This window comes from Lissotriton helveticus, chromosome 2_1 (assembly GCF_964261635.1).
Source record: "Lissotriton helveticus chromosome 2_1, aLisHel1.1, whole genome shotgun sequence".
NCBI lineage: Eukaryota > Metazoa > Chordata > Amphibia > Caudata > Salamandridae > Lissotriton > Lissotriton helveticus.
The window spans coordinates 301395613-301418714 of record NC_136059.1 but is presented as its reverse complement, the minus strand read 5'-3'; the positions used below and the strand labels follow the sequence as shown (position 1 = coordinate 301418714).

At 40.7% G+C, this 23102-nt stretch overlaps 1 protein-coding gene across 3 annotated transcripts in view; it reads left to right on the top strand.

The window, feature by feature from the left end:
- The window catches only part of ATP8B1 (ATPase phospholipid transporting 8B1), a 557465-nt gene that overhangs the window by 251658 nt on the left and 282705 nt on the right, over nucleotides 1-23102 (top strand). For all 3 annotated transcript variants that reach the window (XM_078674864.1, XM_078674865.1, XM_078674863.1), the window contains exons 7-10: nucleotides 7286-7358; nucleotides 7455-7525; nucleotides 10459-10571; nucleotides 20981-21139. In XM_078674864.1, coding sequence (XP_078530990.1) covers nucleotides 7286-7358; nucleotides 7455-7525; nucleotides 10459-10571; nucleotides 20981-21139 — 416 coding nt within the window. The remainder of the gene's footprint in view (nucleotides 1-7285; nucleotides 7359-7454; nucleotides 7526-10458; nucleotides 10572-20980; nucleotides 21140-23102) is intronic.

The window sequence follows — 23102 nt, the reverse complement described above, 5'->3', positions numbered from 1 at the left end:
AAGCTTTGCTAAAAGGGGATAGCGTGGAAGCATTGAACTTTAAATTAATTGAGTTAAAATCAGCTCTAAAAAATCTATTTAGGGAAAAAAGTATTATTAAACTAAAAAAATACCAATTAAGTCAATATGAAGGTGGTGAAAGGATAGGCAAAATTTTAGCGTATAAAGTGGCTGAAGATCGAGCTCAAATGGCTATTAAAGAAATTAAAGGGGCTAATCAAATATTCCAGGATCCCAAAGCAATGTTGCAGCAATTCGCTCAGTACTATCAAGAACTATACACACCTGAAAGCGAGGTTAGTAACGATAAGATCAAAAGATATTTAACTTTGAATAAAGTTATGACTATTGATGTAGAACAATCAGATCAATTAACGTGGGGTATTACACCGGCAGTAATCAGAATAGCTATTAATTCTTTGGCACCTGTTAAAGCTACGGGAGAAGATTCGATCCCTATAGAATTATTAAAAACCTGCGCGGAGGAATTGATACCATTATTAGCGAAGGTCATTCAAGCTATTGGGAATGGGGAGCAAGCGCCAAAGTCCTGGAACTCGACTCAAATCATCTTTTTTTTTTTTTTTAAAAAGGCAAGCCAGCTTATGAAAGAGGGTCTTATAGACCTATATCGCTTATAAACAGCGGGGCTAAAATATTCGCAAAGATATTAGCAACTAGGCTGGCACCACTAATGTCACAAATGGTATCACCCTAACAACATGGTTTGATCCCTAAGAGGGACACTACGGCCCATATCAATATGGCAAATATGGCTTTCGATGTGGCGCGGATCGAGCCAACCCCACTCGGTATGATTTTATTGGATGCAGAGAAAGCATTTGACCGAGTGGGTGGGGCTTTTTGTGGGCCACACTACAGGCTTTTTGTATAAAAGGCCAATTTCTGAAGTGGATTCAATCACTTTATGATAAGCCTATGGGTAAAGTCTCCTATATGGGCAAATGCTCTTCTATCTTTCCGATCAAACGTGGGACAAGACAGGGGTGTCCTCTATCACCTCTGCTATTTGCCCTTATAATGGAACCATTCTTGATCGCATTACAGAGTCAAGATCTGATCCTTCCTTTTGTAAATGGCGTAGACTCCCTTAAAATAACTGTCTACGCTGACGATGTTGCGGTTTACTCCACTAATGTTTTGGAAGCAATGAAGGGCATTCTAATAGAGGCAGGGGAATTTGGCTCTGTTTCGGGATACAGACTTAATACTGGCAAGACCCAAATCGTTATGAATTATAAACCACCAAGCTCAGTGACGGGGGTATGTGATGTAGCTACTTATTTGGGGGTTAAAATTTCTTCGGATATTAATGAAATATCTGCTTTAAATTACGAGCCGTTACTAAAAGAAACTGTTACTTCATTTAAGAAATGGCACAAACTACCCTGAAGTATTATTGGGCGAATAAACCTGGTCAAAATGACAATACTACCCAAATATTTATCTTTTTCGTTCTATCCCTTTACGGATAAATAATTCTTATTTTAATAGATTAGATGGTATTATTAGTAGTTTTATTTGGGGGTACAAGAAAGCCTTTCGCACTGTCACATTGCTTAAACTTCCATTCAATCAAGGAGGATTAGGTTTACCAGACATTAAAGCTTATTATTGGTCTACTTTTTTGACTCGCTTTCAGAGTTTGATAATCCCCGATAAATGTTTATATTTTCATAAATTTGTGTTAGGGGAGGACGCAAATATGTTCCTTTAGAGTTTAAATGACCCAAATTATTTTAAACGCGTGACATTTAAGACGGTACGAGACCTTGTTAATATTTGGCGCTCTATTCTGGTTAAGTGTAAAACTTCTCTTTTCCATCATAGAACCCCATTGTGGTTCAACCCGGGTTTACCGGGAATCTTCCATGACTTAGCGGGCTTAATATTGTCAGAATCTGGGAATTAAAAAGCGGGGAGATCTGTATGATCACAATGGGTATTGTACATTTGAAAGGCTGAAGGCATGTTATAATCTCTGAGGGGGCCCGGTTTAAGTATTACCAAATTAGAGACTATCTGGTACGGAAACTAGGACTATAGAATGTTCTGGACTCTGATTTATGGAATTGTATTTATAGAGAAAATGATAAAGCTTGGATTAGCATTGGTTATAAAATATTTATTGATTATAGAAGCGATGACTCTACAAAATTGGCCGAGAAATGTAGTAAGAAGCTAGGAATTGATGTGGCTCCAAATTTAATCACCTTCTCTCTAAATAGCTTACACCGTTCTGTCCACTCTTCCAGTCTAAAGCTACAGTTATTCAAAACCATATGTCAACTCTACTATACACCAGACAGGATTCTTAAATGGGCAAATAATAATGGCATCAGCGAACGTACGAAATGCCCAAAGTGTAATTTAAGAGCAGCTGATATTACTCACATGTTTTTTACCTGTCCGCAATTAATTTTGGAAAGGTGTAACTAAAGTTATGTCTGCGAAATTAGCATGTCCAATAGTATTAACATCAGTTGATGTGCTCGTGGGCAACTCTGGTGGCTACAGGTTTTATTGTGATTTATTGAATATTCTAATTTCATGCGCTAGATTAATAATAGCTAGAGTTTGGATCCAACATAACTCACCGACGGTCATGGAATGGTGGAGCCTTGTAAAGGACATATATAATATGGAATATGCTTTAGCAACAACAAGGGGTCTTCAAACTAAACTGAAGGTGGAAAGGATTTGGGGACTATTAAAGTCATGATACTACTTTTATAAAAAAAAAATTCTCTTTATTATATGTACTTAATGTTTTATGAGTTTTGTTTGGCCTTGCTGAAGATATTTTACTGTATTAATTATGTTTTGATGCTTGTATGAAACTTTTCTTTTTTTTTTATTATCGGTTACTATGTGCTTGTCCCTTTTGATGCAAATAAAAAAAAATTGAAATAAAAAAAAAAAAAAAAAACTGAAATCGGAAAGCTCCATTGACTCATGATACTGGCTCACTTCTTCTCAGGCTGAGATTGAAATGGTATATTCCCAATAGAACACTTAGTTCTCTGGGATCCAAGACCCTGGTGGTTCCCAAATTGAATAGAACCAACTGGGGGGCTGTAGCTTCTTTACCTGAACAGCCTGTGCCTTTCACATCCTTTCCTCCTCCCAACCTGATGACTTTCAGGACGGATTTGAAAACATGGCTGTTCAACAGATATGTCCAGCATTGTCTTAGTCCTCTTTTTGTCAGTTGTTGAGCAAGTGCCAGGACACCTTCGGGTAACCGTTGCACTCTATAAAGTCATATAACATAACATGACTTGGCCCCAACACATGCAGCAAAAGACCATTTTTATATTCTAATCCAAGTTTAAACCAGCATCGATAAATGCTTCTTCACCTGTCTTTTGATAGTGGTGTACATGTGTTTTGGAAAACCACTGGAGGCTGTTGATTTTGCCTGCTCTGGGGTTCAGGATGCACATGGTTATCGCCTGTGTTTTTGTGTTGGTGCTTTAACACTGTAGTGTGTGACTGTAGTGTTGCTGTAATGTTGTAGATGTCAAGTGTAGTGCTGGGGCATTCAAGCTGTAGAGATTTAGCGTCTGAGATGTAGCATTGAACCGGTACAGTTGTTTTGTCGGAGAAGTAGAATTATAGTGTTGGGGCCCTGACCTGTGAGGAGCTAGAGCTCTAATGTTGAAGTTGTTTTGTTGCTACTAGAGCTGAAGGGCCAGATGTAGAGTTGTAGTGTAGGGACTGTAGTTTTGTAGATGTGATGTTGGATGAGCAGAATATGTAGTGTTGTGGAGTTGTGTTGTTGTGGAGCTGTTCTGTTGTGAAGTAGAAGCTATAGTGTTTTTGAGCGGAAGCTGTTGTGGAGGAGGATCTGTAGTGTTTGAATTGTGTTGCTGGAGCAGTTGTGTAGCAGTGTTTGGCAGTAGTGTTGGTACTAGAGCCTTCGTATTGTAGCAGCTGCCGCTGTAGTGTTGTGGAGCTGGTGCAGTAGCTTTGGGGGTCTGGATCTGTTGTAATATGGAGCTGCACTGCTGTAGGGCTGGAGCTGTACTGTTATGAATTGGGAGCTCTGGTGTTGGTGGTATAGGGCTGTGGTTGTGTGCTGCTGTAGTACCACTGGGCCTATTCATTTTGTCTCACTTTATCTCCTTACTCTACAACTACGATTAATTTACTTGGTCCTCCAATCGATATTAAATTGTGCCGAGAGGATTATAGGGGATCCAATCCAGTTATCCAGTGAGGGCCATGAATTCGATAACTGACCTATAAACTTGTAATTAAATTCATATTCATAACTGTCAAAACTATGCTATACAAATACAGGAATATTATAGCTAGACCAAATCTCCTGAAGAAATCCAGTCAGACTAGAATCATGCAAACAATAATTCGGTTAGAGCTATGCAAAATAGTAACATGAAAATCTGTTGACCAGAGACCTCTGTTAGAATTCCCATCCCTCATTAATACTACATTGTAATGCACAATGAATTATTGGAGACAAGTCATGGAAAGACAAACCGGATTTAGTTAAGATATGGTTTTCAATGCAGATTTTAGAATAGTAAATAAATCCATGTTATAGAAATGTTCAGGAAACAGTGTGAATCATATCATTTCAATAGTTATCTCCCAATGAGGGATAGGAGTCTGGGAATAGCGCACACAGCTTAGGCGTCAGCCCAAGAAAAACTAGTACAGCCCGCAAGAAGCGAAAGCTGTCTTTCAGTCCACAAAGAACAAGATGAAGAAATGGACTACCATGACACTTTCTCTCCCCCTCCCTTCCTCCTTCCCTCTCTCCCTCTCTCTCTCCCTCCCTCTCCCTCCTTCTCCATTCCTCTCCCTCCCTCCCTCTCTCTCCCTCCCTCTCTCTATCCCTCTCCCTATTTTTCAAGTTCCAGTGTGACACCTCCTGGGTCACCTCATCTGGTCAGACCACTCAATCTATTGGTCAGTTCGTATAGGGTAATTGTCATGCAGCATAAAGAAGACCCATTCCTCACAGTGGATGTTCCCAAAGTAGCGAATAGTCCTAGTATGTACATGGGAACTCTTTTTATGAAACCTAGTTTCATCTCACGTTGCGAGTTATAAAGCCTTTCAGTGAGAAAAAAATCAAGAAAAGTCAATGCAGGCCTAAATTGAATTTTAGTGCATGAAATACAAGATATACATTAATAGAAATATATATTGCATTCTAGAGTTTCTAATACTTTATCTTTTCCTTTAACTTATGGTACTTATAACGCATTTAAGTTTCATCGAAATGAATACGTGTAACTATGACACACTACTACATTTTCAAAGTACCAATGTATGAAATAATTTCAAAATATAGAATATTCATGTATTTTCTAGTAATTCTCATTAGTACATGTATGAAGATCGTTCTTTAAGTTTTAGAGCAGTTTTCATTAGTATAAACATGCGTCCCCATTTCTCTTTTTCTCTTTTAGTGCAGATTTTAACATGAGTAAAGATAGTTGAAAATAAAACTTTTCAATAAACATTTATAGTGTTATCTATATTACATTTAGTTTAGTTAATTCTTCACATACATCATTTAAAGGAGAATGGTTAATGGAACCTCTATAACATGTGAGTCATCACATTCACATTTCTATTCCACTTTAAAGAATACACCAGTGTTATTTAGTAAAACATGAACCTATGTTGTTCAAACGAGCATTTTCGTCTAGTCTACACTTTTCTGCATGCTTTTATGATGCAGTAACTAAGTCTTTTTATGATCTATTTCTCCAGGTTCTCCAATGTATAGTGAGCACAAGTTGTGCACATTTGTTATTTTTCTCTCAAAGGTGTCAATATCGGTTTTATGTGTCCACTAAGGGATTTAGCAGTTTATTTGCCTCATCAGCATGCAACAGACAGCAGAAGAATAGCTAAAGTAAGAGTAACCTATCAAGGAGGACTACAAGTATTTTGAACTGATGGTCCTTCAACTCTGTTTAATGTGACAGAAAATGCACCGAGGCAGACAGAGCAAACAATTAGCGTCAATAATTATTTTCCCCTACAATGACTTTGTATGTCTTATGGCTTAAAATTGACTAATTACACGCTATTATGATTCATATGAATAGAACAAGATATTTCTGCAATTGAACCAGTGCATTTCCAAATATAGGGTATGCTGAGGCATAGTATAAATTACAAGGTTAACGTTTAAAATAACTTTTTTTGTTGAAAATCTTTATTTCTTAAAACTGTCGTATAATAAACTTGAATTTGATTTTTGGTGTATTTCATATGCCCCAGTTGTATACTATATAAGCATATACGGATGGGAGCAACATGTTAGAAAGTAACTGCAAAGAAGATGCAGCTGAAAACAAGCATTGGTGAAGCAAATAAAGGTGGCTTTGTGTAACATCCTATGTAAACACAGGCATCCACAAATGCTTGCATTATTTTCATACTCAAATATTGTTTACCACATTCAAGAGTGCACTTTTGGCTTGTGCTTTGTAAAAAGTAGCTAAAAGAGAGTGCATTGTCTATAGAATATACATAGAAGGTAAAGAATTGAATGTGAGAACAGGCCTTGTGATTTTACTTTTGGGTTCAACATTGTGCAGCATTCATTGTAATGGAAGCAATTCCTATAAACTGTATATGTACTCTAATTAGCCAGTAGAATGAGGTGAGGAAGAAATACTCCAATGGGCATCCAAAGCTATATATATATATATATATATATATATATATATATATATATATATATATATATATATATATATTACAGTTGTAATGTTACTTATTGTAGCCAGCTGAACTATAAAGCCATACTCTGGCACCCATTTATGATGGGCGTTTATACTCTAGTTAAAGATGGTGAAGTTGTGAAAATAGGGCTTTGCATGGATAGTTTCTAAATTTGCACGCTGTGCTTTATTCTGACATTTAGTGGTTGGGTCCAGAATTGTCCTTTTTGCCTACACTTCGCTCTCAAATTAAACAGGGCAGATGACATCTGTACCCCACCTTAACAACATTGGTGCAACAAAGCAACGTTTTTAAGGAACAATTGCCCGCTTGACCTCATTGTTATCCCATTGCTCTCTTTGTCCAGTGTACCACATTTTGGAAACTTTTAGAAATTGTCTTGGAGCTTGGAGTTATGAAAACCTGGGCGTTTAATTTCACTAACTTAATTATACTTATTTCTAAAAGGCATCAGGTGTTACAACTGTGGATGCTCTGGAAGTATATGAAGCGTCATAAAATGTCTGTACTAATTGTAGTTACTGATTTTCAGATTTAAAAAAACCAAATGGAAGCATATAAAAGTTGGAGAAATAATTCGCCTGAAAAAAAATGACTCTGTACCTGTAAGTAAACTATTTGTTGCTTGGGGTTTGAGGGTTTGGAATTTGTGAGTTTCAAAAAAATCATGATGTATTACTTTATCTATTTTTCATGGATAGGCGGACATTCTCTTGCTAACCAGCTCAGACCCGAACAGCCTGTGTTATGTCGAAACAGCAGCACTGGATGGGTAAGTTTGAAACAAAAGTTCACAAAATATATCTTTGCTGCTGTATTTATTTGTTTGAGAGGGTTGGGGGGGAGAGGGATCATTTGGCTGTGTTGTGCCTTCCTCAACAGAAGATGTGTACGTGTGGATTTCTTATCAGACCTACGTAAACAGTCTGAGCCATATAACCGCTTACTTTTACCTTTTTACTTTACTAGAACTATGTATCATATTAATGCATAGGGGCTTTTAGCCAGCAGTCTTCTTCATCCATTGGTCCAGTGTTGTAATTCACAGTTTTCTTCTGCCCAATACAGCACTGGGCATTTTTGCCTTTTCCTGACTTCACTAAGAGTGACTGTATTCCACTCTTTCACATGGAGCACATCTGCTCACAAATTAGCCCCTTCCAGTGAGAGATATTACAATGCAATGTTTGCTATTTGAGGCAAAAAAAATTGTTTTGCTTTAAGCCATTTATTTTTTTTCATTAGTGAGGGCCGAGCAGTTTCCTTCAGCAATACAGTTTTGCTACACTAAGCCAATTGTATTTACCAGTATTTGTTTGTTGTATTTAGTTTTTTCCTTCTGCCTGGATGTATATCCGTTCCTTCTGACAAATACAAGTGTGAATAACTTTATAGATACCAATTATGTCAACACCATTAAGCGAAACTCAAATAAAGGGCTTTTCAGCTTCCATAATAAAAAATAATCTTTATTATGTGTGAAAAGAAAGAGGTTTTGTTGTAGGGTAAAGTGAATCTTTATTTTCATCAAAATTACAGTATTATCACTAACCCAGAAGTCTGTTTTGGATTACTGAGCCTTTAGTGGTAAACTAACCTTCTCAAACGCCTCAGCCTACCTGCAGATGTTTGTCTGTAGGAGGATTGCACACAAAATCTTTTTGTGCTGTGGTTTTTGCATCATTTAAAAATAGTTTCCAGCTGCTCCTGTTTGAAAATTAACATTTATTATATGTCAAAAGTGAGTAACTGCTTGTTGATTTCAAATCTAGGTCATATACACAATGGTATTTTTCTTGCCCTGTAACTAATAATTGTCTCACAACAATTGTTAAGACATGGACAGCAAGACTTAATAGAATGATCTGACCTTGTTACAACATTCTTGTTAAAGAATACAGCATATGAGAGTAAACAGCACTGCCTTAATTAATGAGGACATTTTTTATAAGAGAAAAGCGTAGCCTTTGAAAATGTTAACATGCTACCAGGAGTGTTTTTTGGGCCACAAGACCTAAATGTGCTGGAACATTTTGAGGAGTCCCAGGATAGTCCGGAGCGATTGGGCTCATATTCTGACAATTAGAGCCTTTTACCGCTCACATCCTGGGATTCTACCTTACTATTGAACCCAAGTACCCTCCTTTAGCATTAGTCCAACAGGATAGTGAAGGTGACATTCCAAAGGCCTACTCTGTGAAGTTAAGGCAGAAATCTGGAGCTCAGTGAAGTGAAAAACCCAAGTCAATTGATCATTGTCTAGCAGTGCTTTTTCTTAAAAGTGAAACTTACTTTAATTCTACACATACAATAATATTCTAAATAAAATATCACTATATGGGAACCCACTTGTATGGTGTAGGTGAACCTTGTAGCCTGATGCCGCCTGCACGCCTACCTGTGTCACCTCAGTAGGGGTGACCAGAGAGCTGGTACTGGCTGCCATGAAAGAATTCAAACTTTTCTGCTTAATTCTTTTATTTAAGTAGTCTTCCCCTCCGTTCTCGCTTGCTCCAAATGGGAGTGGCCACTGGTGAGCAAGTAGTAAATAGCCTATTATATTTTGTCGGAGTGGGACTTGTTTGAGTGACTACTTTGCAATGTGAGTGGCTTCACTCCCAATTCTTCCACAAAAAAGCAGATGTAAGTCATGTAATTGACAGCAAAGCACCTAGGGATGGAGGCATGATCTACCTGCAAAAAGATTTTATTACCAGACCCAGGAGTAGATACTGGCTCCATGGTCACACCCAAGATGGGAAGGTGCAAAACTTTCAATGAAGAAAGGATGGTTCAGTTGCTGTGGGTTCTTGCCCTCTGCGTACCAGATTGCCCTCTTTCCAGACACTTGAGTGCAGTCAAAGATGAATGTGCAACCTGGTGCTTTCACCCCCTCAAGGTTACTAGCAACTGTTTGTGTTCCGTCAGAGGTGGTAAACTCAACTGCAGGAGTGACATATCTAGACTGGTCGACTCAATATCAAAGTTTATATTGATGGAGATGAGGCAGTCTGTTCAGGGTACAGCATTGCTGGATAGAGGTAGGGTTCTCCAGTAATGTTCACAGTAGGGTTCCAAAGCTTAGAAATTGGTAAATACTTTTCTGTTTTTCAAACCATTAGAAAAAACATTCAGCTTGGAAATGGCTAATTTTAGTCGTAACATGTAATGCACGCAGTAATAGGTGCAGTGAAGTGTCCCGCTATTGCTGGAACATTTTCCTGTTCATTTTGTCGTAACTATTAGAATTGCATCACAACGGAATGTCTGATGAATACAAAAATATATATGTATCCCTTTGCCAGCACTTGATGAGAATATTAGTGGGCTGAGTTTAGTTCACACTAAAGGTTTCATCTGACTATTCTTATGCACCGATTGCCTATGTTTAGCTCCCACCACTTATGTGCAAGCTCTTTTCATGAAAAGTTACATATTTCTGTAAAACATTTTGTTAGGCAACTCGTTAATTTCGCAGTGAACATAATTGATGCATGTTATTTAGCCCTAATCATTTCTTCCCAAAATATTGAGTTCCACGTGGATTAAAGGTATGGTAACATGCTTGTACATTACGCTGACTCACAGAAGCTTCTTTCTATTTTTAGCCATTACAAATGCCTTGCATCTCAAATTCAATCAAGTCTTTCTTTTTCTCTTTACCGCCCACTGACACTAATTGTTTTCTGAAATCTTTCTTTGTAGAGAAACAAATTTGAAATTCAAAATGTCATTGGAAGTGACAGATAGGTTGCTCAAGGAAGATGGTGATGCAGGTGGATCAATTAAAGAAGAAAAAAACTTGGCCGATTTTGATGGTTGGTGCGACCATAAACATTATCTTTTGTGCGATGAGACTGTATGCTTTACAAGTGTTAACGGTAATGTGCTTACGGACTTTAGTATATTGATGAATTAACAGTTGCCCATTTTTTATAAATCTGGCCAGAGCTCGGTCCACGGAGTCCAAATTCGCAAACTCCTAAACATGGTTGAAAGACAGGTAAGCTAACTGAACGGGACTGAAGGACATACGGGTCTCTGTGGAAAGACCACTGTGGCAATTATATTTTTTCCTAAATTGTTGTTCTGATTTTTTTTATTTTATTGATGAGGATCGTTTAATTCTTAGTGAAAATATATGATTAGTTGTTCTGTACTTGGAACTGATGTCACACTGATGGGCACTTACCAGGGCGGTGTGAAGTGTAGTCATAAGTACTTGAATAAACATACCTCTTTTCTGGCTGGAATGAGCATCAAAGTACATACTGAACTTTCAAGATTTTCTGTGCTTGGCTTTTCCATAGGTTTTTCCCCTCCCTGCAAACGTTCCCAACATTTAGGCTTGGTTTAGATTTACAAGATACCCCCTCACCGAAACATGGCTCAATGAATCATCATCTCCTACCATGGATCTCTTAATACCCCCACAATATAACATCGTCAGGTTAGATAGACCAAGGAATGTGGGAGGAGGCATAGCTTGCATTCACCGTTCAGAGATCGAGGTCGGCCAATTCCAATCTGACCCCCTAGAATCCTGTGAATACCTTGGTATTAAGGTGAGAACACCAAATAAGCAAAGTTGCAACTTGCACGCATTCTACCACCCACCAGGAGAGAACGCAAAGTTCACAGAGCAACTGATGGAGATCATAACGACCAACTCTAATTCGGAGGCCAATAACATATTCCTGGGCGACTTTAACCTCCACTGGGATGACGGCAATGACAAACTGGTCAACTCGCTTAGACTTCCTCAATGAGCTAAAGCTTATACAATCATGCAACCAACCCACTCACTCACATGGAGCGACATTAGACTGGATTATTTCAAGAAAGGATGAGGCTTCAATCCTCGCTATAGACCCATGTGATTGGTCTGACCATCACGTCATAACATTCGCGATACCTACAATGAAAAAGGGCAGGACCGTGCAACCACGCAATCTCAAGAAACTGATCAGAGACACAAAAGAGGCTAATATTGAACTACTGGTTGAAAGGTGTGAGACAGTCCTGAAGCCACCCAACAATAAACGAAATGTCAATGAGCTGACGGACCACTACTTAACCTCGATAGGTAATATCGTCAGACACCATGCCCCAAAAACTGAAAAAAGTCTCAGAGAAACCAAAAAATCCTTGGTTTAATGAGTCATTGAATGAGGATAGGCGCAAACTGAGAATGGCTGAAAGGAAATGGAGACAACATCCCTCCTCCCCGGAGCTGAAAGCCCTCAGAAAAACAAGAAAAGAATATAACAAAAGGATAATCAACTCCAAAAAAGAATTTATCAGATCTGAATTGGACAGTGCCTCAAACAGACCACGAAAGCTCTTCGAGATTTTAAAACAACAGTCAAATAAACTAGCCAAAACGGTTCAAGAGAAGACAATAACACCTTTAAGCTGCGAGGAATTCTCTGCATTCTTCACCGAAAAATCCAAATTGCTAGAAGTTGAACTCAAAAATGCAGCAACTAACCTTATGACCCTTCATCCACCTAATAATGAGGCCAATGTCTCAGCAGAGGGTCTCCAAACAAAAAATAAGGCAAAATGGGACACATTTGAACTATACGACCAGGGAAAAATCGCCAAAACGCTGGCGGAACTTAGACCGAACAACCACTACCAAGACCCTCTACCGGGAAAGTGTGTAAGAGAAATCAGCCACACTCTAGTTCCGATCTGGACCGATATAATAAATGCCTCACTTGCACAAGGAACCCTCCCTGACTGCCTAAAAACAGGGCAGGTAATGCCCATCCTCAAAAAACCGACAGCTGACGTAACAGACCCGAACAACTATCGACCAGTGACCAACATCCCTCTACTGGCCAAACTCATTGAGAAATGCGTGCAGGGCCAACTAAGTCAACACATCGCAAAATTTTCGCTACTTGACGATTGCCAATCAGGATTCAGAACAGGGCACAGCACGGAAACTGCGATCCTGCATATTGTTGATGACGCCCTACAAGCCCTAGACCGAAATCAAACATGCTTACTGATCATCCTAGACCTGTCATCAGCATTTGACACGGTAAAACACAAATTGCTAATGACCAGACTACAAGACAGGATGGGTCTGTCCGGAAACGTGCTGAAATGGTTCAACTCTTTCCTACAGAACAGGACGCAGCGATGCCTGGTTAACCAAGCAATCTCCTCCCCGAGCCCCAATGCAATCGGGGTTCCACAAGGCTCAACGCTATCCCCAGATCTATTCAACCTGTATGTAGAACCTCTCACGGAGATCCTTCAAAAATCACAGGTAGCCTATCATATGTATGCAGACGACACGCAACTATACATAAAGATCGCCTCCCTTGAGGACATTGACCTAATGAACAGAACACTAAAGAGAGCTTTGCGATGGTTAACAATAAACCATCTGAAACTAAATGCCCAGAAAACAGAATTCCTGCTAATTTCACCGGCAAGGAGCCAATCTGAAGTTAAAGAATGGACTAAACTGGTGACGGCGCTAAATTGCACCCCGACCCTAGTTAACTCAGTCAAATCACTTGGAATTACACTAGATGAAAACCTCGACATGAAAGATCATATTAACTCAATGGCCAAGAGCGCCCGCTTCCACTTGAATTACTTAAGAAAATTGAAACCCTTTATCTCAGAGTCGGATCTAAAACTGGCTATCCAATCACTAGTTATCTCGAGGATCGAATACGGCTGCACCACATTAGCGGGCCTACCGAAAACATCCACTGCACCACTAAAAGCCTGCCTCAACGCAGCGGCTAGACTCATTACGGGAAAGAAGAAATTCGATCACATATCCCCGCAACTGAAAGCACTAAACTGGCTACCTTATGAGGCCAGAATTCAAATGAAGATGGCCTGTATTACACATAAAGCGGTTCACTACAACACGGCTAGATACCTAGCCAAGAAACTTAAGCTATCAGGGGGTAACAGATCAACCAGAAGCGCAAAAGAGTTACTACTACGACCAGCCTTTTTCCACAAGAAAAAGACCTACAACCGAGCATTCTCCGGAGCCGCCCCCAGAATCTGGAACTCACTCCCTCCAAACATCAGGAAGATTCAAAATACAGTTACATTCAAACGAGAACTGAAGAGCCACTTGATGAGTAAATACCCTACATAGAAATTAAGATTACTGGGACGATCGCCTACAATGATAGAGGGTTGTTCCTCTTCATGAAAATGACTGTTGCCGTGGTCAAGCTGAGGCCAGACACCTATAACTATATCTCACAGACAAACTTTATAATCGCTACCTCTACTGTATTTATCTATCCATTTTATCCTTGAGAAGCACTAGAATGCCTTATAACCCTACCTCACCGAGCGGGGTTTGCTTTTCTGACCCGAGCCAAGCCTGCTCGACATCTAATGCTAATTGCGCAGAAAATAGGAATATATATATCTAATCATGTCCTTTACAGTACACTGCCTTCTACCTCATATCTATTTGTTATTAGTAATGCTATTATAATGTCTATATGTAATTTTTTCCGTGTTAAGCATCTACTGCTAATTGCACAGACAACAGGAATGTATAGATCGAATCACATCTTTAGAGTACATTGCCTTCTACCTCATATCTATTTGTTATTATTAATGCTATTATAATGTCTATATGTAATCTCTTTCCTTGTTAAGCGCTCTGATACCCACGGGTCTTGTCCGCGCTATACAAAACTCTATAAATAAATAAATAAATAGCTATAAAACTGTGGTGGTCATTGAAGTGCCTGCATTAGAAGTCAGTGTAGTGATCCTCCGTGGCATGCAGTGCCTGCAGGTCTACAATTACGGGTGCCATGCAGTAAAAAGGAGGAAGCAAGTGTATCAGGGAGAGCCATTTGGGGACTAATGGCATGCTGGTATGGCTCAACTGGGGTATTGCCACTGTATCCAACAGTTTTTTTCCAAGTGTTGACGTTCCCAAGGAATTGGTGCTTTCTAACTGCACGAGTGTAAGCCTTGGTGAACAGGGGCACATATTGCAGCTGCCCTGACAGACCCAACAGTAAGTGCCTGAAGGACAAGTTGTCAAAAGAATGCATATAGATGCCCCTGTTTTTAGGACTGTTTGCAATCTTCCCAGTTATTGGACCTAGAAGGGATGAAGCCCAACCAGTGAAGTTGAAGGAGACCTTGCAGGAAAAATAAGAGAAAGCATTAGCTGGGGTTTAGGTGACTGATCATTCATGCAGGAGTGACTGTGGGAGCAGATTCTTAAGGCTGTTGACCATGTTTTGTTGCAGATACATTTAATATATGCCTAAAGCGTATTATTTTATCAGTGCAACACTCAGTGATTCTAATATTTGGTATGAAAATGCATATACATGCAAGAACAACCTCTGATTAATTTTTACAACGAAATACATCAATTTTTTGGGGCATAGGTTTGCAATTATTAGTTAATTTACTATCTCATAAAAAACCTAAGGTAATCATTTGATACTAAGTGTCACAAGCAGTGCATCTGTGTCTGAACTATCACTTGATAAGCCCCTTCAACCCCCCCCCCAATACATTTGCCTCCAAATTCATGGACTTATTGTGATGCCATATAGGTCTAACAGTTGTTAGATTAAAAAGCTTCTACATCATATTAGCAAGCATTAGCAATGCCAGCAGGGCCGGCTTTAAAGAAATGTTGTATGGCAATATGAAGCATTGCAAGTAAATAGCCCAGGAATAAATATGTATTTGTATGGTGGTGTTGGACTTGACCCTTTTTGTAGGGTCATCCCAGAACTTTCTGCCTTTCTCCTGTATTTTTTCTGACCTGTTGGTGGTGGTTTAATGACTCTGGGCACTTTATCATTGCTGATCCGTGCTAAAGTGCATGCGCTCTCTTTTAAACTTGGTAAGATTGGTCTACATCTATTTGGCATCGTTAATTTACCTAAAAGTCCCTTGTACAGTGATATCCCATATACCCAGGGCCAGTAAATTAAATGCTACTGGTGGGCTTGCAGCGCTGCTTGCGCGAACCACTCAAGTAGCCTTTCAAACCGGTCTCAGGCCTCTGCCACTGCAGGACCTGCGCATGCAGTTTACTGCCGCCGCAACGTGGCATATAAAGTGCTTGCCGTGTCTGCAACTCCCCTTTTACTACATATTAGTCACCCCTAAGGTAGGCCCTAGCTAGCCCAATGGGCAGGTATTGGTGTAGGTAAAAGGTAGGGCATGTGCCTTAGCTGTGAGGCATGTCCTGGTAGTGACAAACCGCCTGTTTGGTTTCTCACTGCTGTGAGGCTACCCTCTCATAGGTTTGCATTGTGAATTACCTGATATGTACTTCAGTGGCAATTCCTGACATGAGAGGCGTATGTTCTGAATAGTAGTGATACATCCTGTTAATTGGTGAAAGCAGATTTATTATTACTATTTTAGAAATGCCACTTTTAGAAGTGGGCATTTCTGTGGGCTATGTGTCTTTGTGCCAGCCTGGATGTTTATTGACCGTTGGATTCTGACTGACAGGGGAGAGGAGCTGTGCATTCACTCCAGCTAGTCCCTTGGGTGGGGGGTTGCTTGAGGTGTGTCCTGCCATGCCTGGATGACTCGGCGTTAGGCTGAATAGACCTTGGCTGAATTTAGAGTAGCGGGAGGAGTTGTCCCTTGCACCTGAATAGACCTGGTCACCATTTGGAGTGGTGCTTGGACTTGCACTTTCCCCTGAATAGGGCTGTGCCTACCTTCTACAATGCTGGCTCCACTCTCCTCTGGTGTGGCTAGGGCCTGGGATGAAAATATGAATGGGGGTGTTGTGCACTTCATTAGTGTTTTAAGTGCCCCCAGATCAGACATTGCACTATAAGTACAGTGAATGTGACCCCATTATTGTTTAGAAGACACTGCGTGGAATTTATTGCCAGATGCTGCTGGTTCTGTATACTACTGGAGGGCTGCTGGATTACCAGGGGGAACCACCTGGGATCTTTGCCCCTCTAGGGTGCTGACCTGCTGCCTGTCAGTCTGAAAGGAGGACTGGAGCTCTGCCCTGAGGACCCTTGTGCTGGCCTACCAACCTGCACCTTGCTGGTGTGCTCCCAGTGCTCTCCCTGGTGTGCTGTTATGCACTTTGTATTGATAAACTAGAGCGCTTGGTGAGTGCTGTATCTCCCTTCACTGTGAGGCCAACAAGTGTGTGTGAAGTGCTATAACTGGTTCTCTGGCAGAAGAGCATATGGATGGCTGCTCCCTGCCTTCTCTTAGACCCAGTGCCAAAAGAGGGAGTCACGTCTTGCCCTGCCAGACAGGCTTCACGTGGATATGCTGAGATGCTGACTGATTTTCCCCAGGCTGTAGAAGCCAGCCCGGTCGTCCTCAGCCATTTTGTGGAGTGTTTCATTTACAGTGCCACCGGGTTCCCTGCAGGGACCTTCTGGAGTGATTCCATCCCAACGTCCACTCAGTAGTCCCCCCGGGGCACAGTTTGGCATCTGCTCTGGGATTCTCCCATGTGCCTTGGAGACCAGCACGCCTCGTCCTCCAGACCTGTGTGATCCCAAACGGTTGGCTGTACCTACTCCTCGCACCAGGAGAAAAGGCTGAATCAAGACGCCACAGTCTGCGGTAGTGCTCCGTAGTGCTCCGAGACAGAGGAGTCATCCTGGAGCTCGTGCACCCTGAGCAGTGCATGTGCTTCTGTTGGGAACATCTCCCCTTCTGAGTGCTCATCGGCCCGAGATGGGGGGGTGGGGAGGGACGCAGGGTGAGAAGTGAGTGCTGAGATTCCCCTGCTGTGCTGTGGTTGTTGGGTTGCCGGCCAGGCCGCATCGTCCTCCATGCGGTCAGGGTGGGTTTCCACCCTCAACGTGCTTTGTGCGGCTGGCCCGGGTCTGCTACACCCTCACTGCATTTAGAGGTGAAATTGAAGGCTTAGTGCCGGGGGTGAGGGGCATGCGGATTGCCGCATTTCCTTCAGCAAGTGCCAATTACCGTCTACACTGTTAGGAGCAGCGCAAGTGCACCATACACAGGGAATACCTACACAACCAGGAAGGTCCCTGGTGATTGGTGACTACTGCATGGTTCTTATGCCCTGAGGTGGTGCTATGGGTCATTTCAAACCCTGAACTATAAATATATGTCGTGGTATGTCCTGTGTGGAAATGGCCAGTTCCATAACCGGATAGCGCCTAGGGACTCCGGATTGCGTATGATGGTCTGCAGTGATGATTCATGGGCCTTATCTTGCACTCTGTGCCCTAATGTGAAATGTTACATTGCCTGCGTTCGCCCCATGGATATAGTGTTGTGATAGTGGTAGGTACAATGTCAGCAAGGATATCTCCATAATGTGTGCAACTTAACTAGTATTTACTATAGTGCACTGCAGATGTGGTTTATGCATAGTGTTTTACGTTAAGTGCAATCCTGCCAATAGTTACTGGTGACCCTATCTGTAATGTTTGACAGTGGCCCGACTTATGTAATCCCTGTGAAGTCATGACAAGTGCTTAATGGCACAGTAATATATGTGATTGTGTTCTAATGTGTTTTTTTTTATATTACAAAGGATATTTTTATATAAAATTGTGTGTGGTTTCTTTTGTGGTGTGCCTAGTGTGTCACTGCTGTGTGTTGCGCAAACGCTTTACACATTGCCTCTGGGATAAGCCTGACCGCTCTGTCAAGATACCGAGGGGTGAGCAGGGGTTAACTTCGGTGTGTAACTCCATTGCCCTGACTAGAGTGGTGGGTTCTGCCTGGCTTAGCTGCATATCCTAGCCAACCAGAAGCCCCATTTCTAACAGGAGGTAAAGAACTCAAGAACAATATTGGTGTAAATTATAAAGTTAGGTGACGGTTGTACTGTCAAGTTAGTCCTGAAAATCCATTTAGGGTAATGACTGCTCATCTTATCTGTGCTGCTTCTAGAGAAGATCAAACTGAATACATTATCTAGTTATCTAACACACCTTTACAACATTACAATGTCATGTGTGTGCCCCTGAAAGTTCAATCTCAGTCAGCTGGCTAAATAAAATGAGCAACCCTGCAGTGAAGGGCAAGCCCTTTTTCGTGGAACTACACGTAGTCTGCCCAATGAAAACATGTATACTGGGATCCCAACATGTGGGAAGAGCCACAGTCCCTCTCTAGTGATGCTCACATATTGTCTGGTGACAGCTACGCTGTCAAGCAAGACCATATAAAGGAGTAAAACATTTAATTAGGATTCATGTTGGATTTTAGTTGTTTCCAAGAGTTATTCTTACTTTATTAAATAGATATTTGGTTCCATTACTTTTAATCTCTGAATTTGTGAATGGGAAGTTATTGTTTCCCATTACCCAATTGTCATTTTCTTTATTTTGCCTAAAATTGGGGTTATTGCAGCGTTAGTCTCAAAATTGAAATTCTCGAGGTCCTGACATTGAGTAAGAAAAATAAACCATGCTCAGATATTGTAATGCTTTTGCATTACTGTGGTACAGAAATACTATGGGGATGCTAATGCTGTATTTTCAACCTGGTTATAGAAACTGCTGTCAGGAAAACAATAGCATCCAAATATCCATCTTATATCTAACAGAGGAAGAGTTTAGTAGCCTTTAGAGCAAACTATATCACATCTAGAAAAAAAGACTGACATGAATGACCTTGCCAGTTACCCCCACAATCACTTGTTTCAAGTCCTTGACTTACTAGTCCCTAATAATGGTGAAGTGTGGCTCAGTGGTTAGAGGCGGCAGACCCGGAAGCTGAGATCGGCCGTGGACCAGGGTTCGATTCCCCGCCTCGGCGGGTCTCGGGCTCTAAAATTCCACGGACTCGATAATTCTCGCCCCGGTGCCTACTCGACTCACGGGGTCACACTCTGCGACTCTGGGCAGTAGCTTGCTTAATCTCCACTACGGCCCCTCGCGGCGGGATGCCTGGCTTTCACCTTGTCGATACCCTGCTGGGGTATCTCACAGGGGAATACCAGGATGAGTTCCCTAAGCAAGCGCTTAGATACCGTGTCGGTGATTTGCGCTATATAAATACATGTACATTTACATTTACATAATAAGGAAAGTCCAGAAGAATAGAATCCAGCACCAAAAAGGGCCCTTATCGTTAGAGGCTCATTTTGTGTGGGCTTCCGAATGACAGTAAAACCACTGCATGAAACTTATTCATGCTAAAGCAGGGTTATGGATTGACACAGTCTAAACATTACAAAACTAATTATGACTAATGGACTTCATAAACTCCTTCAGTGTTTGTAAATTCTGAAGAATGATGGGAAAAACGCATATCTGCTAAACCTATGGTCCTTACATGGCAAAAATCAGCATATCTGCTAAACCTATGGTCCTTGCATCGATCAACATTTGGTCTCCTGTGCTTGTCTGGGATTTCACGTGTGACTCGGGCAGTTTGTTGCATAGTTTCTATATGCACCACTTTGCTGCCAAGGTGGATCAGTGAATTGAACTCTTTTTACTGACACCTTGTGTGACCTTCAGGTCACCAAGACGTACATACCATTCCATCTTCCGGAAGTGAATAAATTAAATAATAGTAACATCTTATATATACTGCACTTCAGTATCAAGCAACAAGTTCTAACTATACTTTGTAGGTATTATTTTAAATGGAAAACAATCTTTAGCCCTTTATTCTTTAATTTTAGTTGTAAAACTTAATCATTCAAATTCTCATGCAGCCAGTATGGGGAAATACTGTTGCTGCTAATACATGGGCATCTTGCATGTATGCAGTATTTTAAATACACATACATACAAATGGGGTAATGCTGTAGTCCAACATATCTGCGATTTCAGTTTTTCTTCTATTACAAAACTTTAAATTGTACTTTTGCTTGAACTAGTTCTGTTTCAACAGCACCACACTGCTTCATGGAGTTCTTTAAGGTACTTACTATGCTAGCTGTTGGGAAGGGGTAGTTGGTCAATATTTAGTGCACGTGTCTGACATTTGTTCTTTATGCATGGTCATCCGCTTTCCTGTTGAAGAAACCAGTGTCTTATTTACCCCACAGTTTTATGTGGGTACCAGTAAATAGACTATGCTGCATGTAGTTTTTACGCTGTGGAAGTGAATGTTTCTTTTCTCTACTTTATGGTATAAGTTAGACAATTCATAATTTTAATTTTGTAATCCCTAATTAAAATTATGCACACGGAAAGGTATTACTAGATGTTTAACTATAACATTTTATAACATGAAAAATATTGCTTTTGTTTTGCATTAGGGGTGGTTGAGTGTGAAGAGCCCAATAATCGACTAGACCGTTTTATTGGCACTTTAATCTGGAAGAACAGGAGCTATGGTTTGGATGCAGATAAAATATTACTGCGTGGCTGCACGATCAGGAACACAGAGGTCTGTCACGGGCTTGTCCTCTTTGCAGGTATGGGCATTACCAAGTTGCAGTTCATTTATGTTACGGTTAGAATTGTTTTAGATCTGCCTTTCTACTGTACCCATGTTTGTCATTATAAACTAGAAATATGATATTGGGTTGTACACTATATTTTATTTTAAACAATTACATATGGATGGATAGTTAACTTTTCTTTGACATTCCCCTTGTACAAGTTGTGACATTTTCTCCTTTTTCCGTAGTATTTATTAGAAATAATTGCTCCAGTATGCAATTAACAATGTGTGCTGCAACACAACACCTATTTTCTGTCAGCTAGAGCCACCAACATTTCAACCAGATAATATCGGTCATCTATCGTGCTTGCCTCTATTTTTATCTATTGCCTTTCTTGGAACTCCATTTTTAGTAGTGGGAAAAATGGCCAGAACATGCATGTGCAATGTTCTCTTTATATTTCTGGAGGTAATTATTTACTTGCAGCATTGTGCTAGACTTCCTGTAATATTTGGAAAGTTTATTTCTTCTCAGACCTATTATGCTACAGTGAGCTCTGTCTTTTGCCTTAATCATAGCATGCACCACACCAATAACCATTCTATATTGTGGTTGAACCGGGTATACTAAAAGTGGTTGGCCAAGAACCCCCAAACCACAGGATTGCTTATTGCTAATGAGTGCCATTTAGCATGAAACACGTGTGCATGGATATCACACACTTCCTGTTCCAACAAGAGATGGCAAACACTTGATTTATTGTGAATATAAACAATGTTGAGGATCTATCAGAATGCCTAGGGGGCTGTTGCAGGCAGGAAGATGTTTATTCCCTCTTCCTCCACTGTTTAAAAACCCTACATGGTGGCTTGATTTTCACTTTCAATGTTCTTACGGCCTTCTTATAGCCATGTGTCTTAGAGTTCATGTTGCAGGGTACATGGCTTTTCTACTGTACTATATTTTCATTTATTTTGCAACCCTTTACCATTACATGTCTTGGAGGTGTCTAAGCAAATGGATCTGGGATAAGAGAAATGCTGCCCTCCTTTTTTGTTCATGTAAATTAGAAGCGTGGCTAGGTCAAACCTCGCGCATTATCATGGATTATAATCTCAGTACCAATATTATCTGGTGAGTGCTCAAAGGAACAGTTGGGGAACGACCGCCCACGTATCCCGAAGTCCTCTGTGACCAAAGGTACACAAATAGTAAAGTACAAAAGAAAAACCCGTTCCCGAGCACAATGCAAATTAATATCACAAAAGTTAATCCAAGAAAATATCAGTCCAAATTTTATGTTTATAGTCTTCTTTATTCTCTCATCTTATTCAGAACCGTAGATGTATTACAGATGGCTCCTGATAGCAAAAGGGCATAGCTGGTATAGCCGAGATGTAGCCAACACGTGTTTTATCTTGGGTATATCGCCCATCGACTTCCTCAGGGTAAATTTGAATTAAAGAAAAGTTCCGCCAGAGTCATGCAAAACCTCGAAGAAGTCCCATTCAGCATGGGTCTTGGGGGTTGGGGGGCTTGTATCCCAGCAAGAACAATCGTGTGTATCGGCAGATATCCAAAGGCAGAATGGAATAGAAAATCAAACCAACATTCTTGTAAATACTTGTGAGTACAGTGGGATTCTTGCAGAAAGTGCTTATTGGCTGACATCCTCCCGCAAGCTCCTCCATAAATAACCCGACTACATAAGTTACTTCCTACCGCTGTTCTTAAGCCGTAGAGTAAAGCCATTGTTTTCCTTGTATCTGCCTATAGTATCTGCCAGTTAATTTATGTGCTAACCACATGTACCTTTACGCTCAGGGGAAATACACAATCTGGTTCGCAATGGTTCTGACATCTTCTACTGTGTGCAGATGGCAGTGGGATTGCTAATTGTTGTTTAGGGATTCAAACCCAATACCTCTTCATGAGTGCATTCAGTAGTCTTTCGTCAGCTACTTGTGATCCTGCTATGAAGTGGAGTTGGTGG